Below are 22,018 nucleotides of genomic sequence, written 5' to 3'. Positions count from 1 at the left end.
CAGATTTTGCACATTCATTATGTTGGTCTGTCACTAACATACCCATGCTCATGTGTTTCATCCAAGGACTTTGTGTCTGCAGCCTGTATCACTTGAAGCAATCCTCCCACATGGAGCTGACATGATGGGACTAAAATACTGTTCTCAGCAACCTGAAGCCCTAGTCACTTACCCCCTCATGTTCAACCCATGATATGAGGAAATAATGTTAAGTTTATAAGGTATTGACAGTTAGTCCAGGGACGTTTTGCATACAGAGGTTCTTCATATGGCCTTACTGTTATGATGATGATTAGGTGTATATGAACTGACGACAGATTAAAGATCTCCTGTATGCCAAGTTTACTGTCATACGGTTACAACGAGAGAAACGTAGACCATATGTTTGTTGATGCCCAGTAAATGTATGGCTGATATTGCCACAGTGATTGACTGGAACCATTCCGTTAGAGAGTGGTGTCTTCAGACACAAGTTGTTGTCGACTCAACAGGTGAACGATGCCTTTGATCTTTCCGACTTCAAACTTAACCTAGGATCCCTGTAGAGGATTCCTGTCTTACTTTGATGCCCTCACCCCATACTGAGACAAAGCCTGTCTGTAGATCTTGATGAATATCTAAGAGCATACATGTGTATATGTATATATATATCCAGCAGACAGGCAGTCCGGTGACCTTTGCAAATTTGTAACCATATTCTAAATACATAAAGAACCATTTGCAAAGATATAGCCTTGCTTGCTCTTAGTCATATGGCAAGGCGAGAGGGGCATGGGTGGCCCAGTCTTTTAAGGAGCCATGGGGCACGGGTGGCCCAGACTATGGCGCCGCAATTCACGGTGCAGAGTTGCGTTCCTAGCGCATGGGTCCCTATTAGCATAGGTTCGAATCGCTGTGATTATGTTTCCAGTTTTGTCAGCCCCATGCCCGTATTTGTGGGTTTCAACAAAGTGGTAAACGTCTGAGACTTGCATCACTTCGGGCTTTCACCCCGACATTAAGCTGACATGCCGTGATGTAACTGGAATACAGTTCAAAGCAGTGTTGAACATAACTCACTCATATGGTAGGGTTTGACAAATACGCTATCTACACAATGTCCGAAATAACTGCCTGCCCACCAGCCCACGGCTGGTGACTTTTCTGTCGGGCTGCATGAAATTTGCCCCCATCTGCCAGACTGTCTGGGAGATAATTTAAAGACTACTTATGTATTCAGTATTCTTGGTAGATTCTCAAGTAATTGTTTGCATTATTCCAACTGAATCAAGACACGATTCGTCTCAGATTATTGTGCGTGATTTCGATTTCAGTGAATGAAAGGAAGTAACTATGCTTTCATTGGTCACAAAATTATTCAGATCACTGTGTCTACAAGACAGTGGTCAGTCCCAGTCCACAAAGCAATCTGCATACTTAGTTTAAAGCTATGATTGTCATAAGTCTTTGGGAGATATGATCGTCTTAGAGCTGAGATCACTTGTGGAATAGCCCAGGACTAGTGGTTTTATCAGTGAGGTGTCTAGCTTGGTAAAAAATGACATGTCAGTATTCTTATCTTGCTTATCTTTATCAGATTAAAGGGCAGCCTGTTGGAGACATTGAGTACTCTTGGATTAGAAGCATTATTCTGTTGCGCTTGAAAACTGGAAGACATTCTCTTTTTCAAACCTTGTATGTGAACTGCTGGGCAATCCCAGGTACAGCACAAGATTCAAAGTATTGGAATTTATTGCAAATCCATAAAGAATAATGTGCTCTTTTCTTACAGGAAGTATCTTTTGTAAAATTGAGCTTGATATTTGCTGATTTGGCTTAATTGAATCACTCACCCTGTCGTCAAACTGGTGTTGGGGTAGCCTCTTGGTTGAAGTGTTAGCTTGTCATGCCAGGGAACTGGATTGTATTCCCAGCATGGGAACCATGTGTGAAGTCTATTCTTGGTGTCCATCGCCCTTTGATGGCCCAGAGCTGTAATACCTCACTCCCTCACTCAGTATGGTTATTAATCACGTCCCAGGACAACTGGGAACATTTGTAAATTGGTTATTTGCAAAGGTTTGTTTCAGTAAAAATCGTTTGGGAAAATTAACCTACCCTTACTTGATGAACATCTTTGAAACAGAAGCTAGGTTTTCTGGTAATCCTTTGAGAAAAATTACAGAGAGCATGAGAGTGACAACAGCCCAAGGCTGAATAGACAACGCTTATGTTAGAACATGTAACTTGACACATTATCAGCTGAATGTGAAGGCGTGAAAATGGATATTCTTTGACTCCTGTTTGATCTTTTGTGGGCAGTAATATTGTTAATGTTTCTTTTCATCTATTTCTTGTTTAACACACACCAGATGAATTGCCACACATTCCGGATGGCCAGGTTTTGAAAGTTGGTTAAAGCATTTTAATGCAATAGAGCTGAATTGAAGGGAAAAGTTACAGTACATATATGTAATTATGCTTCAAACAAAATCATATCTTTTTAGTTAAGTTTCCTTTCAGCACAAAATATGCATCAGGTACTGGAACTCGTTTAGCTTTGAAGTCAGACAAATGGTAACGAGAGGACTGTCGAGATGACAAACTGCTTGAGACTGGCTGATCTTTTTAATGAATATTAATGGCTGCTTGATTAGTACTGATTCTTGATTGATGTGGTTCCTGTCATAGGAAGTGCGTAAGGATACATATCAGAAGTAGTTGTCTGGTAGGAGGCCTGATCTGCTTACCACATGTCACTAGTTGTCCACCAGATAGCATCAAGTGGTGGCCATTTTGAAAGATGCTATTGTAGAACTGACATGAAAAGACTTTGGCTTATTTCTGTGAGGTATTGCTTACAAATATGGATATCAGGAAAGATTCCATAAAAACATGGCATAACGGTTGCTTAAGGATCAGTTCTGGGTTTGGAAATAGCAAAAGTCCATTAGTCCATGACTAGTAAGATTCAGGACGGACCAATGACATTTCATTGTGGACTTTCACTTTTACCATACGATAGATGGCAACTCTGTTCAGATCATTTAGTCGACTAGTGAAAATTACGGTTAATTTCCAAGTTCTAAACTTGCATTTCAAACCAAGATTGTTTTTGCATAATTTTGCTTACATCTGATAAAATGTTTGACCCTTCTTCTAAGCAATCTCACAGCTATTTAAAACTATTTGTAAAGTTTATGCCCCTTTGTGAAAGAAAATCTTCTATAAAATGAAGTACTTCAGTTGGATGTGTTTGCTAAATATATTTGTCCTGATAAGATTGTCAGATCCATACCATGTCATTTGAAGGCAGCTGTAAACCCAAGTTTTACTCTCTTACTCTGCAACAGAATACTACGAAAATGATTTACATTGTTCCAGCAATTTCTATTCTTCCTCTTGATCTCTGATAGCTCTGCATGACCCAAGCCAGACCAACACAAATAACTTTAATATTCAACTTGCTTTTACTTACGTTTTATTATGAATGCATGGGTAAGTTGACTTTGTAGCTTATTTATTTCTTTTCTTTCAGTTTTGATGTGACCAGAAATGATGCATGACATGACATTATCTGTTTTTAACAGGGTCATACATGTGATACCACAAAACTGCCCCCTCCCTCATTGGATTCTGTGAGATTCCTCATTGGCAGAGAGTAGTGTGGAATTAATTAAATATGTTGCATTTAGATGTATTGTTTCTTATGATTCAAATTGTACCAGCTTCATATTCCAAAGTAAATTGTATTTCATTTCCTCCTTGAAGAATGATATTGTTTGGTCAGAGAGAAAAAAATATTTGTCCTATATGTTATATATACTCCAGCTCTATGATGTATAACTGTCATAACATACAGAAATATTTCCAGACTTTTGGCCTCTTACCTGTCTGGACCCTCCTATATATCACATGTATGGTTATTTAATTTGATTGTAGCATGAGACTGACCTGTCTTTCTCTCTCTCTTTGGTTGTGTTAGACCGCCCCTCGAGCCGGAGCTCGCGACATAATCATTCTAGTCAGTATAGGGACAGACACACCGCCCACCTCGGTAAGACCTTCACCTTTCTCTGCTCACAGCATCGGCGTTGCCACAGCATGGACGCGGCCAAACATGCACGTTCGCTCACATTTTGCACGTTGATTGCTGCTATGTTCACTTGCTCTTGTTGGCTTGCACATGATTGTAACACATGGCACATGATTGTAACACATGGCACCAAGGTGTGAGAACACCAAGCTTCTTGCTTGTTTCAGCTGACACTAAGGCTTCAAGACACCTTTGTTCCAACAGTACTCACATGCCTGTCTTGCACTGAGGCTTTGCTTCAAGTTCGTATGCTAGCACTTGTCGCAGTGTAGATCAGATACTCGTTGTGCTAGACTCAAACTCTTAGCCTAGACTGACTAGTTTAGTTTGGCAGAAAAACATTTTAGCCTTTAGCCTAGACTAATTCACTAGCATACTTGTCAACACATTCTGCTCTTTTGCATGAGAACTTTGGAACATTAACTTGACTAGAACATGTACGATTTATGTTTGGGTTAATGGTTAAAAAGCACAGACCTCGTGAACTTGCTACATGCTTATTACCTTTTTGTGCATAGCACCACATTGCTTGTTTAAGGGGATTTCAATAATGAAAAATATATGTGCTAATCATGAAGAAATTATGTACACCATCACTTTAGCTACTAGTAGCACCATGCCTGTGGTAAAACTGCTTTTAAAAAAGACTATCGAGTTCACTAGCCCAAACTCATCGTTTGGTGTTTTTCTTATATTACTATAGTTAATCTGTCAGGGCATGACGGATTAACTATAGTAATATGAAAGAATCGAGCACTCTTTAACTTCTTTTGAGTAGTATATGTCTAAGCTTGCTTGACTAAAGTAATCCTGCTCAAATTGGCTACAGACCAGTTAATCAGAATAATCTGAGTTTGCTTTTAAACCCCTGAGCTCTTACTAGCTTACTTTTGAACAGATGAGCTCTATTAGTAGGTTTGCTAGCCCCATTGTAATCTGACTAGACTCCTGCCTCTGGCTAGTAGTCCAAGGTACAGAGTGGTCAGTGTTCTAAATTAGGCAGGAAAGACAAGGAGTCCTTGTCATGACCCTAATGTTTTAGACGGTCCCCTGACCTGTGAAGATCCGGGATAGAATAGGTCTTCAGCAACCCATCCTTGCCGTAAAAAGCAACTATTATTGTGGTAAGAGGCGACTAACGGGATCCGATGGTCAGGCTTGCTGACTTGGTTGACGCCTGTCATTGATCCCAATTGCATGGATCGATGTTCATGATGTCAATCACTGGATTGTCTGGTCCAGACTCGATTATTTACAGACCGCTGTCATATAGCTGGAATATTGCTCAGTGCGGCGTTAAACAACAAACACATTAGATGATCCCAAGATTCAATTACATTGCAGGAAACCTAGCCTGTCTCCCAGCTCCGACAGAATAAACTAATAAATGAATCCAACTAATGTCTAGAATGATTTGGCAAGTCTAGTTTGCCTCACTGAATTAACCTTTATTCTGGGCTCCATTTGTATTTATTTTGTGGATATGTATACTACTAAAAAAAAGTAAAGGACCATCTGATTCTTTCTCCTATTACTATAGTTAACTTGTCTTGGCATGACAGATTAACTTCAGTAATATGAGAAAATCAGGCTGTCTTTAATTGTTTTTACATTTGTATATTTTGAAATAAGATAATTTTATTTATAGGAGTAAATGTTAATCTACAGGAAACCTTAAATACAGCAGATCCCCTGGGACAGCTGATGTATACAGTGATGTAGTCCAACATTAGTGCACACTAGTATACAAAGTCCTTGTTTCTGTGGAGTGTGTTGCAGTTGCACTGATGTTAAATGTCCTCTGTCCCACTGTGCTTCACCAGCTTAGTGCTGCCCACATCATTGCTTGGATGTTTCATGTGTTTTGGTGCTGTACACTATGTGCTGTGATGGTCAACATGTGCTTAGATTACCTCCTAATGTGCTGTAATACATCATGTGTTTTGTTTTTTCACAAGGTGACCAAATGGAAAGGCTGCCGTGTGGTAAAATGAAATAATAAATCAGACAGTATCTAACATTGTTCATTCTAAATATTTTATCATCATTATGTATTTTTTAGCTAAGTCAAGATTAGTAGGAAACAGGATAGCTAATAATCAGCACTGGTCATAATAGGTACCTTTTCATAGAGTTACTTTTATAGGACACTGACACTGTCATCCAAAATGTCCTGTATATATATTTCCAAATTTCATAGAGTTAGAATGTCTTATCCAAAGTTGATGACATCATAGGGACACGTGTGTCCCACTCATCTATAGCGCTGCAATTCACTGTGGAAAGTCAAATCCCGTGGGCACGCCAGAATACTATGATTTGAATCCCGGTTTGTCTCGATTATATTTCTGGGTTTGTCAGCACCATACCCGTACTCGTGGGTTTCACCAAAATGGTTTGAGTACTGCATCACTTCAGGCTTTCCTCCCACATTAATCTGACATACCGTGATATAACTGATATACTGTTCTAAGCACCATTAAACCCAACTCACTCACTCAGCAAAGAGTGAATGTTGTTAAATGCCGCAGTCAGCAATGTTCCCGATGTGTCAGGGAACAGTTGGTGAGTTACTGAATGTTTTAGACCTGTGAAGATCCGGGGTGGAATAGGTCTTCAACAACCCATGCTTGCTGTAAAAGGCGACTATGCTTGTCGTAAAAGGTGATTAATGGGATCGGGTGGTCAGGCTCGCTGATTTGGTTGATGCCTGTCATCGATCCCAATTGCGTGGATCACTGTTCATGATGTCAATCACTGGTTTGTCTGGTCCAGACTTGATTATTTACAGACCGCTGTCATATAGCTGGACTATTGCTGAGTGCGGCGTTAAACAACAAACAAACAAAAGTGAATGTTTTAAGAGGATGTCTGTATGGGAAACTGGCACCTTGACTTGACTTGATGCAGGAGCTGAGCCTGTCACAATGTTGTTGCAGCATGACTGATGACCACAGCTGCTGCAGCAGCCATGCTGTGTCTACAGCATGTACAGTCAGAGCTCCACGCTGGGCAAACTGGTTTAGGCTTCAGCTACACCATTCTTTCCCTGCTCATTCATTCTGCAGCTTACTGTTTATGCATATGCTCAATGTGAAATTGGTTTTAGAAGAGTTGAGATTTGTCACATTCCCAGACATTCTTGTGTGAGGATTTTAGATTTAATATGTATTACAAAAAGCGCTGTTATCGGTTTAGGGTATATTGACAGAATATCACTTTTCACCAAATTATGTATTTCGGTTCATGAATATCATAAAAAAGACAATTTCCTGAGATGTTTCTACCAAATTACATCTTAGTCAAGGGAAGCAGAAAAGAAGCTTCCTAATTACCATGACGATTAAACTGTGTTTGTGTAGCTAAAGATTGGAGCCTATCCTAGTTAGTTTCCAGAGATAGGATAATAGTGAAATGACGTAGCATTTGCCATAGGGTTAAGTACTTTCTGTTGGCAAAGAGAAGAGTTTGAAGGGAGGTATGTGTTACGCTGGAACACTTTCTCAACAAATAAATGCATCTGAGTTAATTTACATCTTCTTTCTAAGTCACAGACTATGTACACTTTACTTTTCTCCCCGTTCTAAATTGAATTTCATGCAAGTAGGCTTCTTCAAATAGAGCCACCATAAAGGCTGAGAATGAGGCATGAGAGGCAACACAATCGACACGTTGCCAGTTGGGGGCCACTTGTCTCATTATATGCCCCAGCCCCCCCCCGACTTGGATGGGCTGCTGTCTGATTACACGAAAACATGAGGATGTTGAAACACTGGGAATATCTTTACAATGGAATCACAGGTTTGAACTCAATCTGTCCGCTGTATGGGACAAGCAAGTTTTTTCAGTCAGGTTTGTGTGGAACGGCACAAAGTATTTACCTTTTGAACTGCAAAACTCAGGTTTGAAGTTACACAAGTTGCTTTTCGGAGAGGAAAAGTCCCAAGGCCAGTACTTAACTCTTTCTATGGGGGAGTTAGAAATGTTGTATTTTGTTTAAGATGAGTAAGAAAGGTTTTATATGTAGCTTTTGGGAATTCCTTGGCATGATGAGAATCATGCTTGTCACATTAACCAACTGAAATGAAAACTGTCAGCAATATTCCAGCTATGTGATGGCTGTCTGTAAATAATGGCACGTGGACCAGACAATCCACTGACTGACATCTTGAGCATAGATCTACGCAACTGGGATATGATGGCATGTATCAACCAAGTCAGCGAGCCTGACCACAAGATCCCGTTGGTCGCCTCTTACGAAAAGCATGGACCAATTCGAACCCGGATCTTTGTGGCTCCTGGTAGATGAATACATGGTGGTGGTAGTGTACATATGTTGGCACAGCAACATCAGACAGAATATGGACCAAACAGGTCCACTAATAAACTTGGGAGATATGACTCCGCAAGCTAGGATCAAAGACACCTAAGTTCATGATCTGGTGATGGTTTTTAAGGTCTAGGAAATACTCATCAACTTTATCTGTGAACTGTTTCTAGTGTACAGGGAATAGCATCACAGGAGGGAAAGTGGGAACTTATTCGGGGGGATAATACTTGTAATTTTCTGTAATGGAATGATCAATATTTTCATTGCAGTTCACAAATTGATATAACAAATGTCCGTGTTGAAGTGTAGTCCTGCACCATGACTGTGGAATATATGTATTTTATGAAAACAAAACTAATCTAGATTTATAGGAAAGCAAGTCTAGCCAGCTTTATTCCACATCAACATCAGGAAAATTATTTGTTTTACTTTTAGAGGAGAGAAATGTATTTTGTAATAAAAGAATTCATAGGCTATATGTTAGACTATGTTGAAAGGATATGGTGCCTCTTACAACCCAAGTACAATCTGGCAACATGACATGAAGAAATAATATTTTTAGAAAAAGTCCATATTTTTCTCCTTGATGTTTACAATTTTGGATGAAGAAAAGCATGGAAACATTTCATTGACACAAACTAAAATATAAAAAATAATCATTCGCAATTTTGTGTACATGTAAGATAAAAGGTCTGTATATTCCAGTGTCAACTCACCCCATGAACTCAAATAGTTTGTAAGTCAGCCATATAAATATTATTGATCCAGCCTGATAATGCTGATGGGTTGTACACTGGCTATACTTGGGCTTGTATTCACCCATCATTGGTGCTGTACCCACCAACCCATGGAGAAGGTCTATCTAGATTCAGCAAGGTTGGTTTTGTCTGACAAGGCCCAGAATCCCAACAGCTGCTGGTGATTCCCTGGTTGAGATGGCAATCACTGAATCAGTGCTGAGTAGAGCTGGGGATCTGTAGGCTAATGCCATGCTAATACCCTGTAATGGGGGATGAAGGAAACTGCTGGCACACATTGAGGTTGGCAGTGGGTAGCTAGATGTTGATCCTGCCCAGACTGCCAGTTAACCAGTCTCCACCCATGTCTGTAGTATTACACAGTAGGCGAAGGCTGTAGATAGTGCTAGCAGAGCCTGTGATGGGGGATTGTGGGTAGCTGGATTCGGATGTGGCTTTTGATGTTGCCCAGGAGGCATTCTAGCAAGTCTACAAATTCTATCATAGTCTTCCGACCATGCCTTGCAAGCTTCATGCTCCCCGTATCTCCATCCAACAATCCTTCACTTTCTGCCAGCTTCATCAGCCCTCAACTTTCCAGCCTTGTGTTCTTCCTTCTGACTCATTGTCTCAACCTTCCACCCTCAATCCTTCAGCCTGAGCCTCCCACCTTCAACCCTTGAGCCTCCCACCCTCAACCCTTCAGCCTCCCACCCTCAAACCTTCAGCCTCAGCCTCCCACCCTCAACCCTTCAGCCTCAGCCTCCCGCCCTCAACCCTTCAGCCTCAGCCTCCAACCCTCAACCCTTTAGCCTCCAACCCTCAACCCTTCAGCCTCCCACCCTCAACCCTTCAGCCTCAGCCTCCCACCCTCAACCCTTCAGCCTCAGCCTCCCACCCTTCAGCCTCAGCCTCCCACCCTCAACCCTTCAGCCTCAGCCTCCCACCCTCAACCCTCCAGCCTCAGTCTTCTTCGTCCCTCAACCCTCCAGCCTCAGCCTCAGCCTCCCACCCTCAACCCTTCAGCCTCCAACCCTCAACCCTTCAGCCTCAGCCTCAGCCTCAGCCTCCCACCCTCAACCCTTCAGCCTCAGCCTCCCACCCTCAACCCTTCAGCCTCAGCCTCCCACCCTCAACCCTTCAGCCTCAGCCTCCCACCCTCAACCCTTCAGCCTCAGCCTCCCACCCTCAACCCTTCAGCCTCAGTCTCCCACCCTTAACACTTCACACATCCACCCCCATAAAGTCTTGACCTTTTCTGTGTGGTGTTGTGATAAGTAAGAAAGACAGACTTTGGCATCAGGTAAACTAACTCGAGTTTCAGAAGCAATCATCCACCTCAAGGTTAATCTGACGCATTGTGGTTAAACTTAAGGGGTGTCCTCAAGATTTGATTATCTCCAAAATGTCTTTCTTTTAGCATTATTGTTACATCAAGTACCCATTACATTTTATGCTTGATCTATTTCAAACACAGGTCATATGTAAGATAGTTAGCAGTAGCCATTGTAAAGAGGGGCTGATACAGTAGCCGAGTGGTTAAAGCTTTCGCTCGTCACAGTGAAGGCCCAGGTTCGATTCCTCACATCGGTACCAAAAGTGAAGATGTCTCATGCCCCCTGAGGTGATATTGCTGGAATATTGCTAAAAGCGGTGTAAAAACCCTACTCACTCACTCATCCATCTGGCTAAGGATTGCTACAAATGATTGCTACAAATGATTGATACAAATGTTGGATGACTACTGAGAGGCTAAGAAGGAAGCCTTGTCGTCAACCCCAGGGTTGAAGTGTCATATATTAAGTACTTGCCTGTAACCAAGGTGATACGGGTCTTATGCTATACAGTATTGAGGGAAGATGCAACTTGACCCTAAATAAGTCCCTGGGGAGATGGTGTGCCTGTATGAGATTGTAGGCAGTGAAATCACTTGGCTAGATCAATGGAAGAATCTCTAGTGATTGCTGTTTGATGGTGATTGCCCTCGACTGATGGGGCAGTAACAACCCAATTAGGACGTGACTGTTTTATTTTTAGTTGAACTGTCACATTTTCTTCTAGATCCTTGTTGAGGCGACATTGATGGGGTTATGACCTTTGAGCTCAACAATCATCCTAATATTTGCCGGATTAATTTCTTTGCCCCAAGTGATTGATAAATCATCACAAATTGATTTGTCAAATGGATGTTGTATTCATTCAATGCTGTAGTATTTGTTGGAGTATGATTTCCTCATTGAAGAGTTACCCTGTACAAGTAGACTGAGTCTAATGTAAGTGACTTCTCTTATAATAAAGTTAGGCGGAGGGGTAGCCTAGTGGGTAAAGCGTCAGCTTGTCACCCCAAAGGCCTGGATTTGATTTCCCACATGGGTACAATGTGTGTCCCCTGCCGTGATATAAATGGAATATTGCTAAAAGCACTTCAACCCTAACTTACTCACATGTGAAGTCTCACACATCTAGTGCAGGGAACACCTCAATTCATGTTTCTGACCAACATGCAGTGGTCATCAAGTCTATCGAGTGTTATTGAACCAGACAGTCTGTATCATATTTCACACAGCCATCTATTGGTTTGTCAGATCCTGTCTTTGTCACAAGCCGACATGATATAGCTATATTCACTCTCTCTATAGATATAAAAACTGTCACGAATGACAATCAAGGCCTTTGTATCATAAAGATTTTCATAGTTTACTTAGATGGGATGATTGATTAGATATTGAATTCTTTCAACATTTTTCTATCCAAATGTGTATTCAACCACCTACACATTGTCATTAATAAGGCACATACAACCAATAGATGCTTTATTGTAGGTGTGGTGTAGCAGTGTTGTCGGTGAAGCTTCTAGACCCTTGAGACTTTGCTACTGGTCTGAATGCCAAGTCCAGTAAATAGTTCAATTGTTGAGTTTGCAATTTTAGCCAGTATTTGAGGCCTGTGTGGTAGATGTTCTTTCGGACTAGTCAAGCCTATGCTGTAGGTGTTGGTGTAGCAGTGAAGCTTCCAGACGACGCTGTAGGTGAGGTGTAGTGGTGAAGCTCCCAGCCGTTACTGTAGGTGTGGAGTGTAGGGGGACCATCTGGGACAGTCGGCTGGAATCAGGGCTTGTTACTGCTTGATGAATTGTGTGAAGAGCCTAATGAATCGTGTGAGGATGGGATTCTGCTCTGTAATCACCATCTTCCCTCCCTACTGACACATGCATCTGTTTACATTGAATCAGGACAGACATTCTCCAGCTAAAATAGAGACGGGCAAAAACTGTTGAACTTCTTTGTTTGTGTTGGTTGTGCATAGATAGGATTGTTGCTCCCAGTTTGGGGAACGTAGACCGCTGGTGTATTCTGCTCTCAAGAGCTGGGTTTGTTTAGACTAGCTTTGAAATGCTCGTTTGACTACCAATATCTCCTTTTGTTTCTGAACAGATAATACTTTCAGCATATTTATGTGGATGTAGAAATGAGACCAGTGAAAATATAGAGGGTCTAGTTTTTTCTCTCAAAACGAAGTTATTTTACAAAACAAATCACTAGTCAGAAATGAGTGTGGACTAGTTGTGTATGGCCAATGGTGTCTACCTCTGTATATTTCTCCCATTCCTTCTTGACTTTGTCCATGGAGAATGGTATGTATTGTACAGAATTTGTCCACAAGAGACTGGCTACAAAATGAGTAGTCATGACATAGTAAGAAAAACTGAATATTCCCTATGGTGTTTCTGGGCAAAATAGGCTTCAAGTTCCCTTGTGTCTGTCATAAGTGCTTTCAATTTTTAATTGACAGAAAAAAACTTGGCTTAATATTAGTGGAAACAAGAAATAATTCCACTTAGAATTCATTTTTACTGCTTTAAAACAATATTTTTTTTAAATTATTGCTATGACATTTATTTAGTCTTTAGGTTGGTGAAAGTAGCTTTCTTCTCTAAATATTTCCCTGGGTGGTGATCTGGGTTAAAATAGGTCCCCAGTACCCCATTTGTGGTCATAAGTGACCCTGTTGTGAAAAAGATATTTAGGGAATATACACATTACACCCTCAGGCCATGAGGTACACCCCCTGCACAGGCAGCCTGTCCTGTCCATCACCATGACAACTGGTGGGACAACTGGAGTTGGCAGACTGTCACTTTGTCACTGTCAGGGATGAGTGTGTACCGTGAAGCTGACAATAGCTCCACTAACGGCATTACCTCCCCTGTGACCTCACATGTTGTGTTCGGTCTGTGTCAACTGGGTAAGGTCACACCCCACTGACACGCCCACTGAACACACATCCCACATTAATGACTAAAGGACCCGTGAAGATCCGAGGTAGAATAGGTCTTCAGCAACCCATTCTTTTAAAAGGCAACTATGCTTGTTGTAAGAGGCGACGAACGGGATCGGGTGGTCAGGCATGCTCGCTTGGTTGATGCCTGTCATCGATTCCAATTGCGTGGATCGAGGTTCATGATGTCAATCACTGGATTGTCAGGTTCAGATACTATTATTTACATGATCATATGGCTGGAATATTGCTGAGCCGCGTTTAACAACAAACAAACAAAACAACAATAAACAGCTGGAAGAAAGACCTTAACACAGAATGTTCAGTCTCAGTTACATATAACATAAATAGAAACAGTAGAAGAAGTCAACTGACTAACAAGTGAAATTGCCAAGTTTGAATATTTTTTGGACATACTTGGTATGTGTTTGTGTTTTTCTACTGTGCATTAGGAAAACTGTGAGCTTGAAGTTTGATTTGTGTAGGTTACTAGTTACATCTTGAGTGGCTATAGATGCAGTTGACATCTATGTGAAAACATGGCATCAACTTCAGGAAAGGTTAAAAATGTGAAACTATCAGTAATAACTGGACATTAAAGGTTAAAAATGTGAAACCATCAGTAATAACTGGACATGAAAGGTTGGATCTTTTGTTGACACAAATTACAGTGGATGTGTTGTTTTCAGGTCCCCGAATTAATGGCCATGCAAAGCATGAACGACATCGAGAGCGGCCTCCCGGCCCCCATCAGTATGAGACATCCACCATGATGAGCAGTGATCTCGAAACCACCAGCTTCTTTGACTCGGAGGATGATAGCAGGTGAGACACCATGTAATTGTTGGCTTCGTTCAATATCACTGTACATTCTCGCAAAATCAGGTGCCCCCTGCCCTGATATTGCTGAAATATTGCTAAAACTCACTCACTCACTCTCAAACTGAACATTATAACAAGGGACCATCTCTGTGGTCCAGTGGTAGAGCGTCCGCCCGGAGAGCGGAAGGTCCTGGGTTTAATTCTCGGCCGCGTCGCACCAAAAGATGGTTCCTTTGTTGTTACCATGTCTGGCGCTCGGCATTAAGGGGCAAAAACAAGGACTAGTCGGCTCAGAGTTGGTGTACTGTGTCTGAGTGGGGTGTTAATGTTAAACTGTAGCATGGTATCTCAGTGAGCTAGCACTATCAATCAGCATCAGTCCGTACTAGAACAAGCCGACACACACATGCATACATGTACATGCACGTCGCTTCATTAAAGTGGACGAGACATTAAAATCAATTTGACCTCACCTTTTAACAAGGGTTAATTCGCTTGACAAGCTGTCGTACCATTGAGTTATGTATTGCATGACCAATGTCATTGAATACAATCTCCGAGCAGCGGCAGAAACTAACATTTTTAGTCCACTAGTCCTTGTAATGATAACATGCAGGCATCTTAAGGGTTCATAAAATTTCTGGCATTTTGGGAAGGTATCAATGAGGGGGGGAAATCTTCAGGTTCATAACAAATTATGGATGATAGAATGCATATGATATGTTGTGGTACGCATCACAATACCTGAATCATTATTGCACTAAATTACAACATGAAAGTCAGGCCAATACCCAACTAGTCCTCGTTAGTCAAAAGTTGGGTCCTTAACAAAAGTTGAGTAGTATATGTTATCACTATTAGGGTTGGAACATGTATCAGGTTAAGTTGTCTCCCCTAGGACCAGTTGGTCAACATGGCTGCTGGGTATGGATAATGGATGGCACATCGCTTGGGAACTCATGTATGTGTCTCTACCAAAATCAGAAATTCATTATCAGCCGTGATATAACTGAAATACTGCTCAGTGCAGTGTTTGGACCAGTGCACCAATCTGATCATTGTATTTTGTGGTTACAGGTTTTCAACAGTTACTGATACAACAGGAATGTCATCACGATATGGTCGCCATCGGAAACGGCGGAGGAGACATCGGCCGCCTCCTATCAGTAGAGTAAGATTATATCCTGATGTTATTTTTTTTTTAATATAAAATAAATGCTAATGTTGCATTAGTGTAATTGGGATATTTATTTGCTCACCAATCATTTGGGATATTCCCTTATTTTGATGCCTGGGGAGAAGAGGTTGCCAATTACCCAGGCTTGTAATAGAGCTGGATATATAGAGGAATGGGTGGTTATGTGTGACTGGCTGATTGTGTGTCATCATACCCCGACAGCATGATGTTTACCTAACCACCGGTTTGCTCCTTCAGACTTTTTAGTTACAGACCACTGTGCCAAAAACCTTCTAAATAACTATCTCAAACTTTGTAATTATTTTTCATAATGTGTTATTTGTTTGCACATGGTCTTTACTGCTCGAACTGAGCTCTTGGCATCATTTGCACAAATTATAGTGTTATTAAATGTGGCATTAAATCTTAAAACATGATTTTTCGAGTCTTGTGTTTCGGTGAATACTGAAAACTGTTGACGCTCTGGTCAGTTTTGGAAAGGGTTGGTTTGTAGACAGTTATTGCCATCTGATATTGAATTTGTTATTTTTGTGTTTATCATTGATCTGTGTTTTGTTTCAGGCTTCATCATTTAGCAGTATAACCGATTCGACAATGTCTCTAAACATAATAACAGTTACACTTAATATGGGTAAGTTGATGCACTGTTCAGTAGTGTCATGTCTCTTGCTGTTTACTTTGTAAATGGAAGAATATGCAGTTGGTATGCATGGTGTGCGGATTATCATCAGTTTGATCATCAGTAAAAGAACAGCTATACAACTAAAACTTCATGACATATGCCTTACCATTTGTCAGCAAACTGTTAAAGGCTCTGTCAATATTAACTTCAACATTAAGTAGATTTGTAGTTGCTAATGCTTCTTATCACTGGATGTGATTGGAAAGGACAAAAAGAAATATTCATGACCTGTAGATTCAAATTTGAGATCAACAGATGATTTGCATTAGTTAAGGTTGGCTTATGTTCAGTGGTGTATGTGTGTTACAATGATGTTGGTTTGTGTTACAGTGATGTTGGTTTGTGTTACAGTGATGGTTTGTGTTACAGTGATGATTGCGTGTTACAGTGATGTTGGTTTGTGTTACAGATACAGTCAACTTCCTGGGAATCAGTATTGTGGGACAGAGCAACAAGGGAGGGGATGGCGGCATCTATGTGGGCTCCATCATGAAAGGGTGAGTACGCCAGACTGACGCCTGTCATAATGGCAACACTGAAACTGGAAGATCTTGATATCCCTTGACTCTTCAAGGAACCCTTTCCCAGTGAAGAATTCCCATACTTTTTCGTAAGAGGTGATTAACAGCATCGGGTGCGGTGACTGGGTTGATGCATGTTGCCGTATCCCGTTGGTCAATGCTCACTGGATTGTGTAGTGACTACTTTATTTCAGTTATGTAAAAGAAGCCATTCTGTTTTCTTCATTACAGCGGCGCTGTAGCTCAAGATGGCCGCATTGAACCAGGGGACATGATTCTCGAGGTGAATGGTATCAGTTTCGAGAACATGAGTAACGATGATGCCGTAAGGACGTTACGAGAGGCAGTACAGAAACCGGGGTATGTTGAATACCTTGGCTTACTTGAATAGTTTTGCAATTTGTAAAGCTTTATTACAAATAACTGGAATATTAATCCTGTAGCTTTAAACTACATTCCCTCACTTAATAAGCTTTGTGTTAAAAATATCCAAACAGTATTCAAAAGGTATTTAATGTAGCAATTGGCAGATACAGTGTATAGTTGATGAATAGTTTTATGAGATGTTCAGATATTGCCATTATCCATTGGAATCACCTGTGTGATAACTGATTTATGTCATCTTGTTTCAGTCCAATCACACTAGTCGTAGCCAAATGTTGGGACCCAAACCCTAAAGGTTATTTCACAGTTCCAAGACAGGAGCCAGTTCGGCCAATCGACCCGTCGGCGTGGGTTGCACATACGACTGCGATGCGGGAACACTACATGGGGCGTGGCGGACCCAGCACCTCAATCAGCAATATGACGTCAACTAGCTCCTCACTCACTAGCTCTATACCTGAGTCAGAACGTAAGTTCATCCCTCTATCTGGAAGGGGTAGTAGGGAGATATCACTTTCCCAACTGCCCAAAACACATGGCCCCATACCTGAGAGCATCCTTCAGGCTATGGGACAGATTTGTTTCATTGTTGTTGTTTTTATCATTTGGGGCAAGAAATGGAGGTGGATTGTCTATTTCCTGCAGGGTTTAGGGTTGATGGGGGTAGCTAAGTGGCTAGAGCGTTCGCTCATCACATCAAAGGCCTGGGTTCTATTCCCCACATGGGTACAATGTGTGAAGCTTATTTCTTCTGTTATGATGTTGCTGGAATATTGCTAAGAAAGCAGCATAAAACCCAACTTGCTCATATGGCACTTGCTGGCTACTGAATACTATGTTAAGTACTTATGATTAAACTGTTGGGATTGTTGACGTATACATGCAAGAAACAATATACGTTGCTACATGACATTGCAATATGGTTGTTGCCCTTATAAACTGTACTTAATGGCTTAAGCACAAATGAAATAAAATTAACAAGCTATTTTTTTGTTTTCAGGGTTTGATGACTTAAATCTCACAGTGAATACTGACATGGCAACCGTTGTCAAGGCGATGGCACAGCCAGACTCAGGGCTGGAAATCCGAGACAGAATGTGGCTCAAAATAACGATACCAAATGCTTTTATAGGTATATATATATATATATATGTTTATATGTATGCTTCATGTTTTAGAGCAGAAAAGGCTTCAATACCAAGTGATTGTTGTTATGGCAACTAATTGGGAATCAAATGGCCACAATGGCTGCCAATTATGGATAGTCCTTTTGATAGTTTATCCCTCACAGAGTAGCTGTGATCAAGTTGATTCAGTGTTCCTCCATTGCAATATCTGCTTGATGAATGAGTTATCGTCTGACCTTCCCGAATAGGTTCAGATAGATATTAGCTTCCAATATATGGGCGACCCCTGAACATCCAGGTAGAGAATAGGTCTTCAGCAACCCATGCTTGCTGTAACAGGCAACTATGCTTGTCGTAAAAGGCGACTAACAGGATCGGGTGGTCATGCTCGCTGACTTGGTTCATGCATGTCACCGCATCACAATTGTGTGGATCGATGCTCATGATGTGAATCACTTGATAGTCTGGTCCAGACTTGATTATTTACAGACTGCCGTCATATAGCTGGAATGTTGCTGGGTGCTATGTTAAGCAACAAACAAGCAATATATGGGTGTATGTGCAGACAAACATGACTAAATCATTGGGCAATATATGGGTGTATGTGCAGACAAACATGACTAAATCATTGGGCAATATATGGGTGTATGTGCAGACAAACATGACTAAATCATTGGGCAATATATGGGTGTATGTGCAGACAAACACGACTAAATCATTGGGCAATATATGGGTGTATGTGCAGACAAACATGACTAAATCATTGGGCAATATATGGGTGTATGTGCAGACAAACATGACTAAATCATTGGGCAATATATGGGTGTATGTGCAGACAAACATGACTAAATCATTGGGCAATATATGGGTGTATGTGCAGACAAACACGACTAAATCATTGGGCAATATATGGGTGTATGTGCAGACAAACACGACTAAATCATTGGGCAATATATGGGTGTATGTGCAGACAAACACGACTAAATCATTGGGCAATATATGGGTGTATGTGCAGACAAACACGACTAAATCATTGGGCAATATATGGGTGTATGTGCAGACAAACATGACTAAATCATTGGGCAATATATGGGTGTATGTGCAGACAAACATGACTAAATCATTGGGCAATATATGGGTGTATGTGCAGACAAACATGACTAAATCATTGGGCAATATATGGGTGTATGTGCAGACAAACATGACTAAATCATTGGGCAATATATGGGTGTATGTGCAGACAAACACGACTAAATCATTGGGCAATATATGGGTGTATGTGCAGACAAACACGACTAAATCATTGGGCATTATATGATGCATGGGGTTCATTCATATCCTCCTCCTCCTCCTAACATGACTTCATTGAGTGAAAATACGTGTTAAACATTGATTATTACAAGAATGGCATTATTTGATAAAGAGATTATTTTCCTTGTGTGTGCGTCTTCTTGTAAATATCATGTGTTAGGAAAGAAGGATATGTATTATTCTCGCCATAGGCTCACATAAACCAATTGTTTATTCTTAACAAATGATATTTACAGTAAAGAAACCGCTCAACTAATAATCTAATAAAGACTGAAAAGGATGCTGAAAGAGTGATCTTGAATCAAGAAATTCGGACAAATTGTTGTGACATGATAATCAGGTCATTTATTCTTTCGCTCAGGTTCCGATCTTGTAGATTGGCTCTTTACGCACGTGGAGGGTTTCGCTGACCGGAGAGATGCAAGGAAATATGCTTGTAATCTGCTGAAAGCTGGCTACATCCGGCACACAGTCAACAAGCTGACGTTTTCAGAACAGTGCTACTACGTCTTTGGAGATCTCTGTGGTAAAGTTTTGTCTTTTAATCATTTTCAGTGTTCAAATCCAAGAGTTGCCTGATTATATTTCAGGTTTTGTCAGCACAATACCCATGTTCATGTGGTAAAGTCTACGGCCTGAATCATTTTGTGTTAACTTGTTAACATGAATACTGTTCAAAGTAGCATTAAGCAAATCTTGTTAACTCACACTGTTTAGCATTTCCTCTCACATCAAGCTGACACGTCATGATATAACTGAAATCCTGTTCAAAGCAGTGTTACAACACACTCACTCACCTGCTAATTTACGACATCATCTTTGGTCAGTTTTTTTTTAATTTCCATGATAATGTAGTGTGAATAGGGATTCCAGGTTAGAGTAGTCTACTTTAACCTTTGCTTGTCAACTAAAATTGACCGGGGGGTCAGGCTTGTGTGTCATCACTGTGTGACCTTCCATGGAGAACCCAGGTTAGAATAGGTACCCAGCTATGTCTGCTGGTGGTAAAAGGTGACCAAATGGATGGGGTGGTCAGACTCAGTCTTGCTTGATAGCGTATCATTGTTCCCCATCACAAGGATCGTTGCTCACAACATCAGTCACTGGATTGTCTGGTCCCGACTTGATTCTGTACAGGCTGTCATACAGCTGGAATATTGCTGAGTGCGGCGTTATCAGATAAAAGTTACACCCTGACACAGTGCTCATGATATTAACCAGTGGTTTGTGTGGCCCAGTGTATATACTGGTGTATAACAACAATATAATAATGACCTCCCATGTGGTGTATACAATGTTATATACTTGCTCCTCTCTCCTGTTTCAGGTCCTCCGCAGTATCCAGGTAAGCCTGCAGTCACTGATTGCATTTGTCACCTCCCATATCTCCTCCTTAATCAGTTGCCAGAATTCTAAACTACTTAAAAACAGTGGTGTCATTGGTGGGAAGTTTGGTATCACTATGTTGACTCAAGAGTATCACAGCATATCAGAGTATGGCAGTATATCAACAGACCTGTGAAGATCCGGGGTAGAATAGGCCTTCAGCAACCCATGCTTGCCATAAAAGGCAACTATGCTTGTCGTAAAAGGCGACTAACGGGATCGGGTGGTCAGGCTCGCTGACTTAGTTGATGCATGTCATCGATCCTAATTGCATGGATCGATGCTTATGATATCAATCACTGGATTGTCTGGTCCAGACTCTTTTATTTACAGACCGCCGTCATATAGCTGGAATATTGCTGAGTGCGGCGTTAAACAACAAACAACAAACAAAACTGTATATGCATAAGTAATAATATTAATGTTTCTGTATGTTTATTGATAAAACATTACTTATGATGACCTGGAAGTTATAAATTTAATGACAAATAAGAACGGCTGGCCCATTAATGGTTTAAATTTTCTGCCTCTTCATTGTCCATCTTATTACACATAAACGTTTCTGTGGCACTGGATTATTTATTTGGTATCGATATTCATAAATTTGTAAGTTGCTACCAAACGGTGGTCAGACTCGGCGACTTGGTTGATGGCGTGTCATACCCTGACACCGTGGATCGTTGCTCACGATCAATGAATTGTCTGGTCAGGACTCGATTATTTACACGTCGCCGCCATACAGCTGGAATATTGCTGAGTGCTGCATTAAACAACAAATAACAACAGGTATTATAGAAATAATGCAAGTTAAATGCTGGACAGCACTGTATATTCATTACTCCTTCTCCAGATCTGACATCGCTGAGTCTTGAAGACGTGGACTCTGTATCAGAAGCCGACCGTGACACCCTCGCCCCCCTGCCACCCCCTGCGTGGAACAATCAATACCCCTACAGCAGCTCCAACTACTTGCCCCAGAACCTCAGCTATATACCCCCCTACAGCTACACAAGCACTGACAACACCAGCTACGTCGGCAGCTTCGTCGACGGCATGCCGCCCCCACCTGTTGGTGCAGTGCCCCCTGGTGGTGGAGGTAATGGCAGTGCAGGGAGTGTCCATAGTGCATCAGGTAAGGCGGTGGTTGTGGAAATAGAATGTTTTTGG

General features: G+C 41.2%; 1 protein-coding gene across 1 annotated transcript in view; it reads left to right on the top strand.

The window, feature by feature from the left end:
- Positions 1–22,018, top strand: part of LOC124121140 (segment polarity protein dishevelled homolog DVL-3-like) — a 49,954-nt gene that overhangs the window by 11,311 nt on the left and 16,625 nt on the right. Inside the window, exons 4-14 of the mRNA XM_048394671.1 lie at positions 3,965–4,036; positions 14,110–14,245; positions 15,320–15,413; positions 16,002–16,071; positions 16,532–16,619; positions 16,875–17,003; positions 17,276–17,496; positions 18,028–18,159; positions 19,827–19,991; positions 20,793–20,810; positions 21,702–21,983. Coding sequence (XP_048250628.1) covers positions 3,965–4,036; positions 14,110–14,245; positions 15,320–15,413; positions 16,002–16,071; positions 16,532–16,619; positions 16,875–17,003; positions 17,276–17,496; positions 18,028–18,159; positions 19,827–19,991; positions 20,793–20,810; positions 21,702–21,983 — 1,407 coding nt within the window. The remainder of the gene's footprint in view (positions 1–3,964; positions 4,037–14,109; positions 14,246–15,319; positions 15,414–16,001; positions 16,072–16,531; positions 16,620–16,874; positions 17,004–17,275; positions 17,497–18,027; positions 18,160–19,826; positions 19,992–20,792; positions 20,811–21,701; positions 21,984–22,018) is intronic.

Source organism: Haliotis rufescens, unplaced genomic scaffold (genome assembly GCF_023055435.1).
Source record: "Haliotis rufescens isolate VD_foot unplaced genomic scaffold, xgHalRufe1.0.p SCAF_13, whole genome shotgun sequence".
In the NCBI taxonomy this organism is placed as follows: Eukaryota; Metazoa; Mollusca; class Gastropoda; order Lepetellida; family Haliotidae; genus Haliotis; species Haliotis rufescens.
This window is presented reverse-complemented; position numbering and strand designations above follow the sequence as displayed.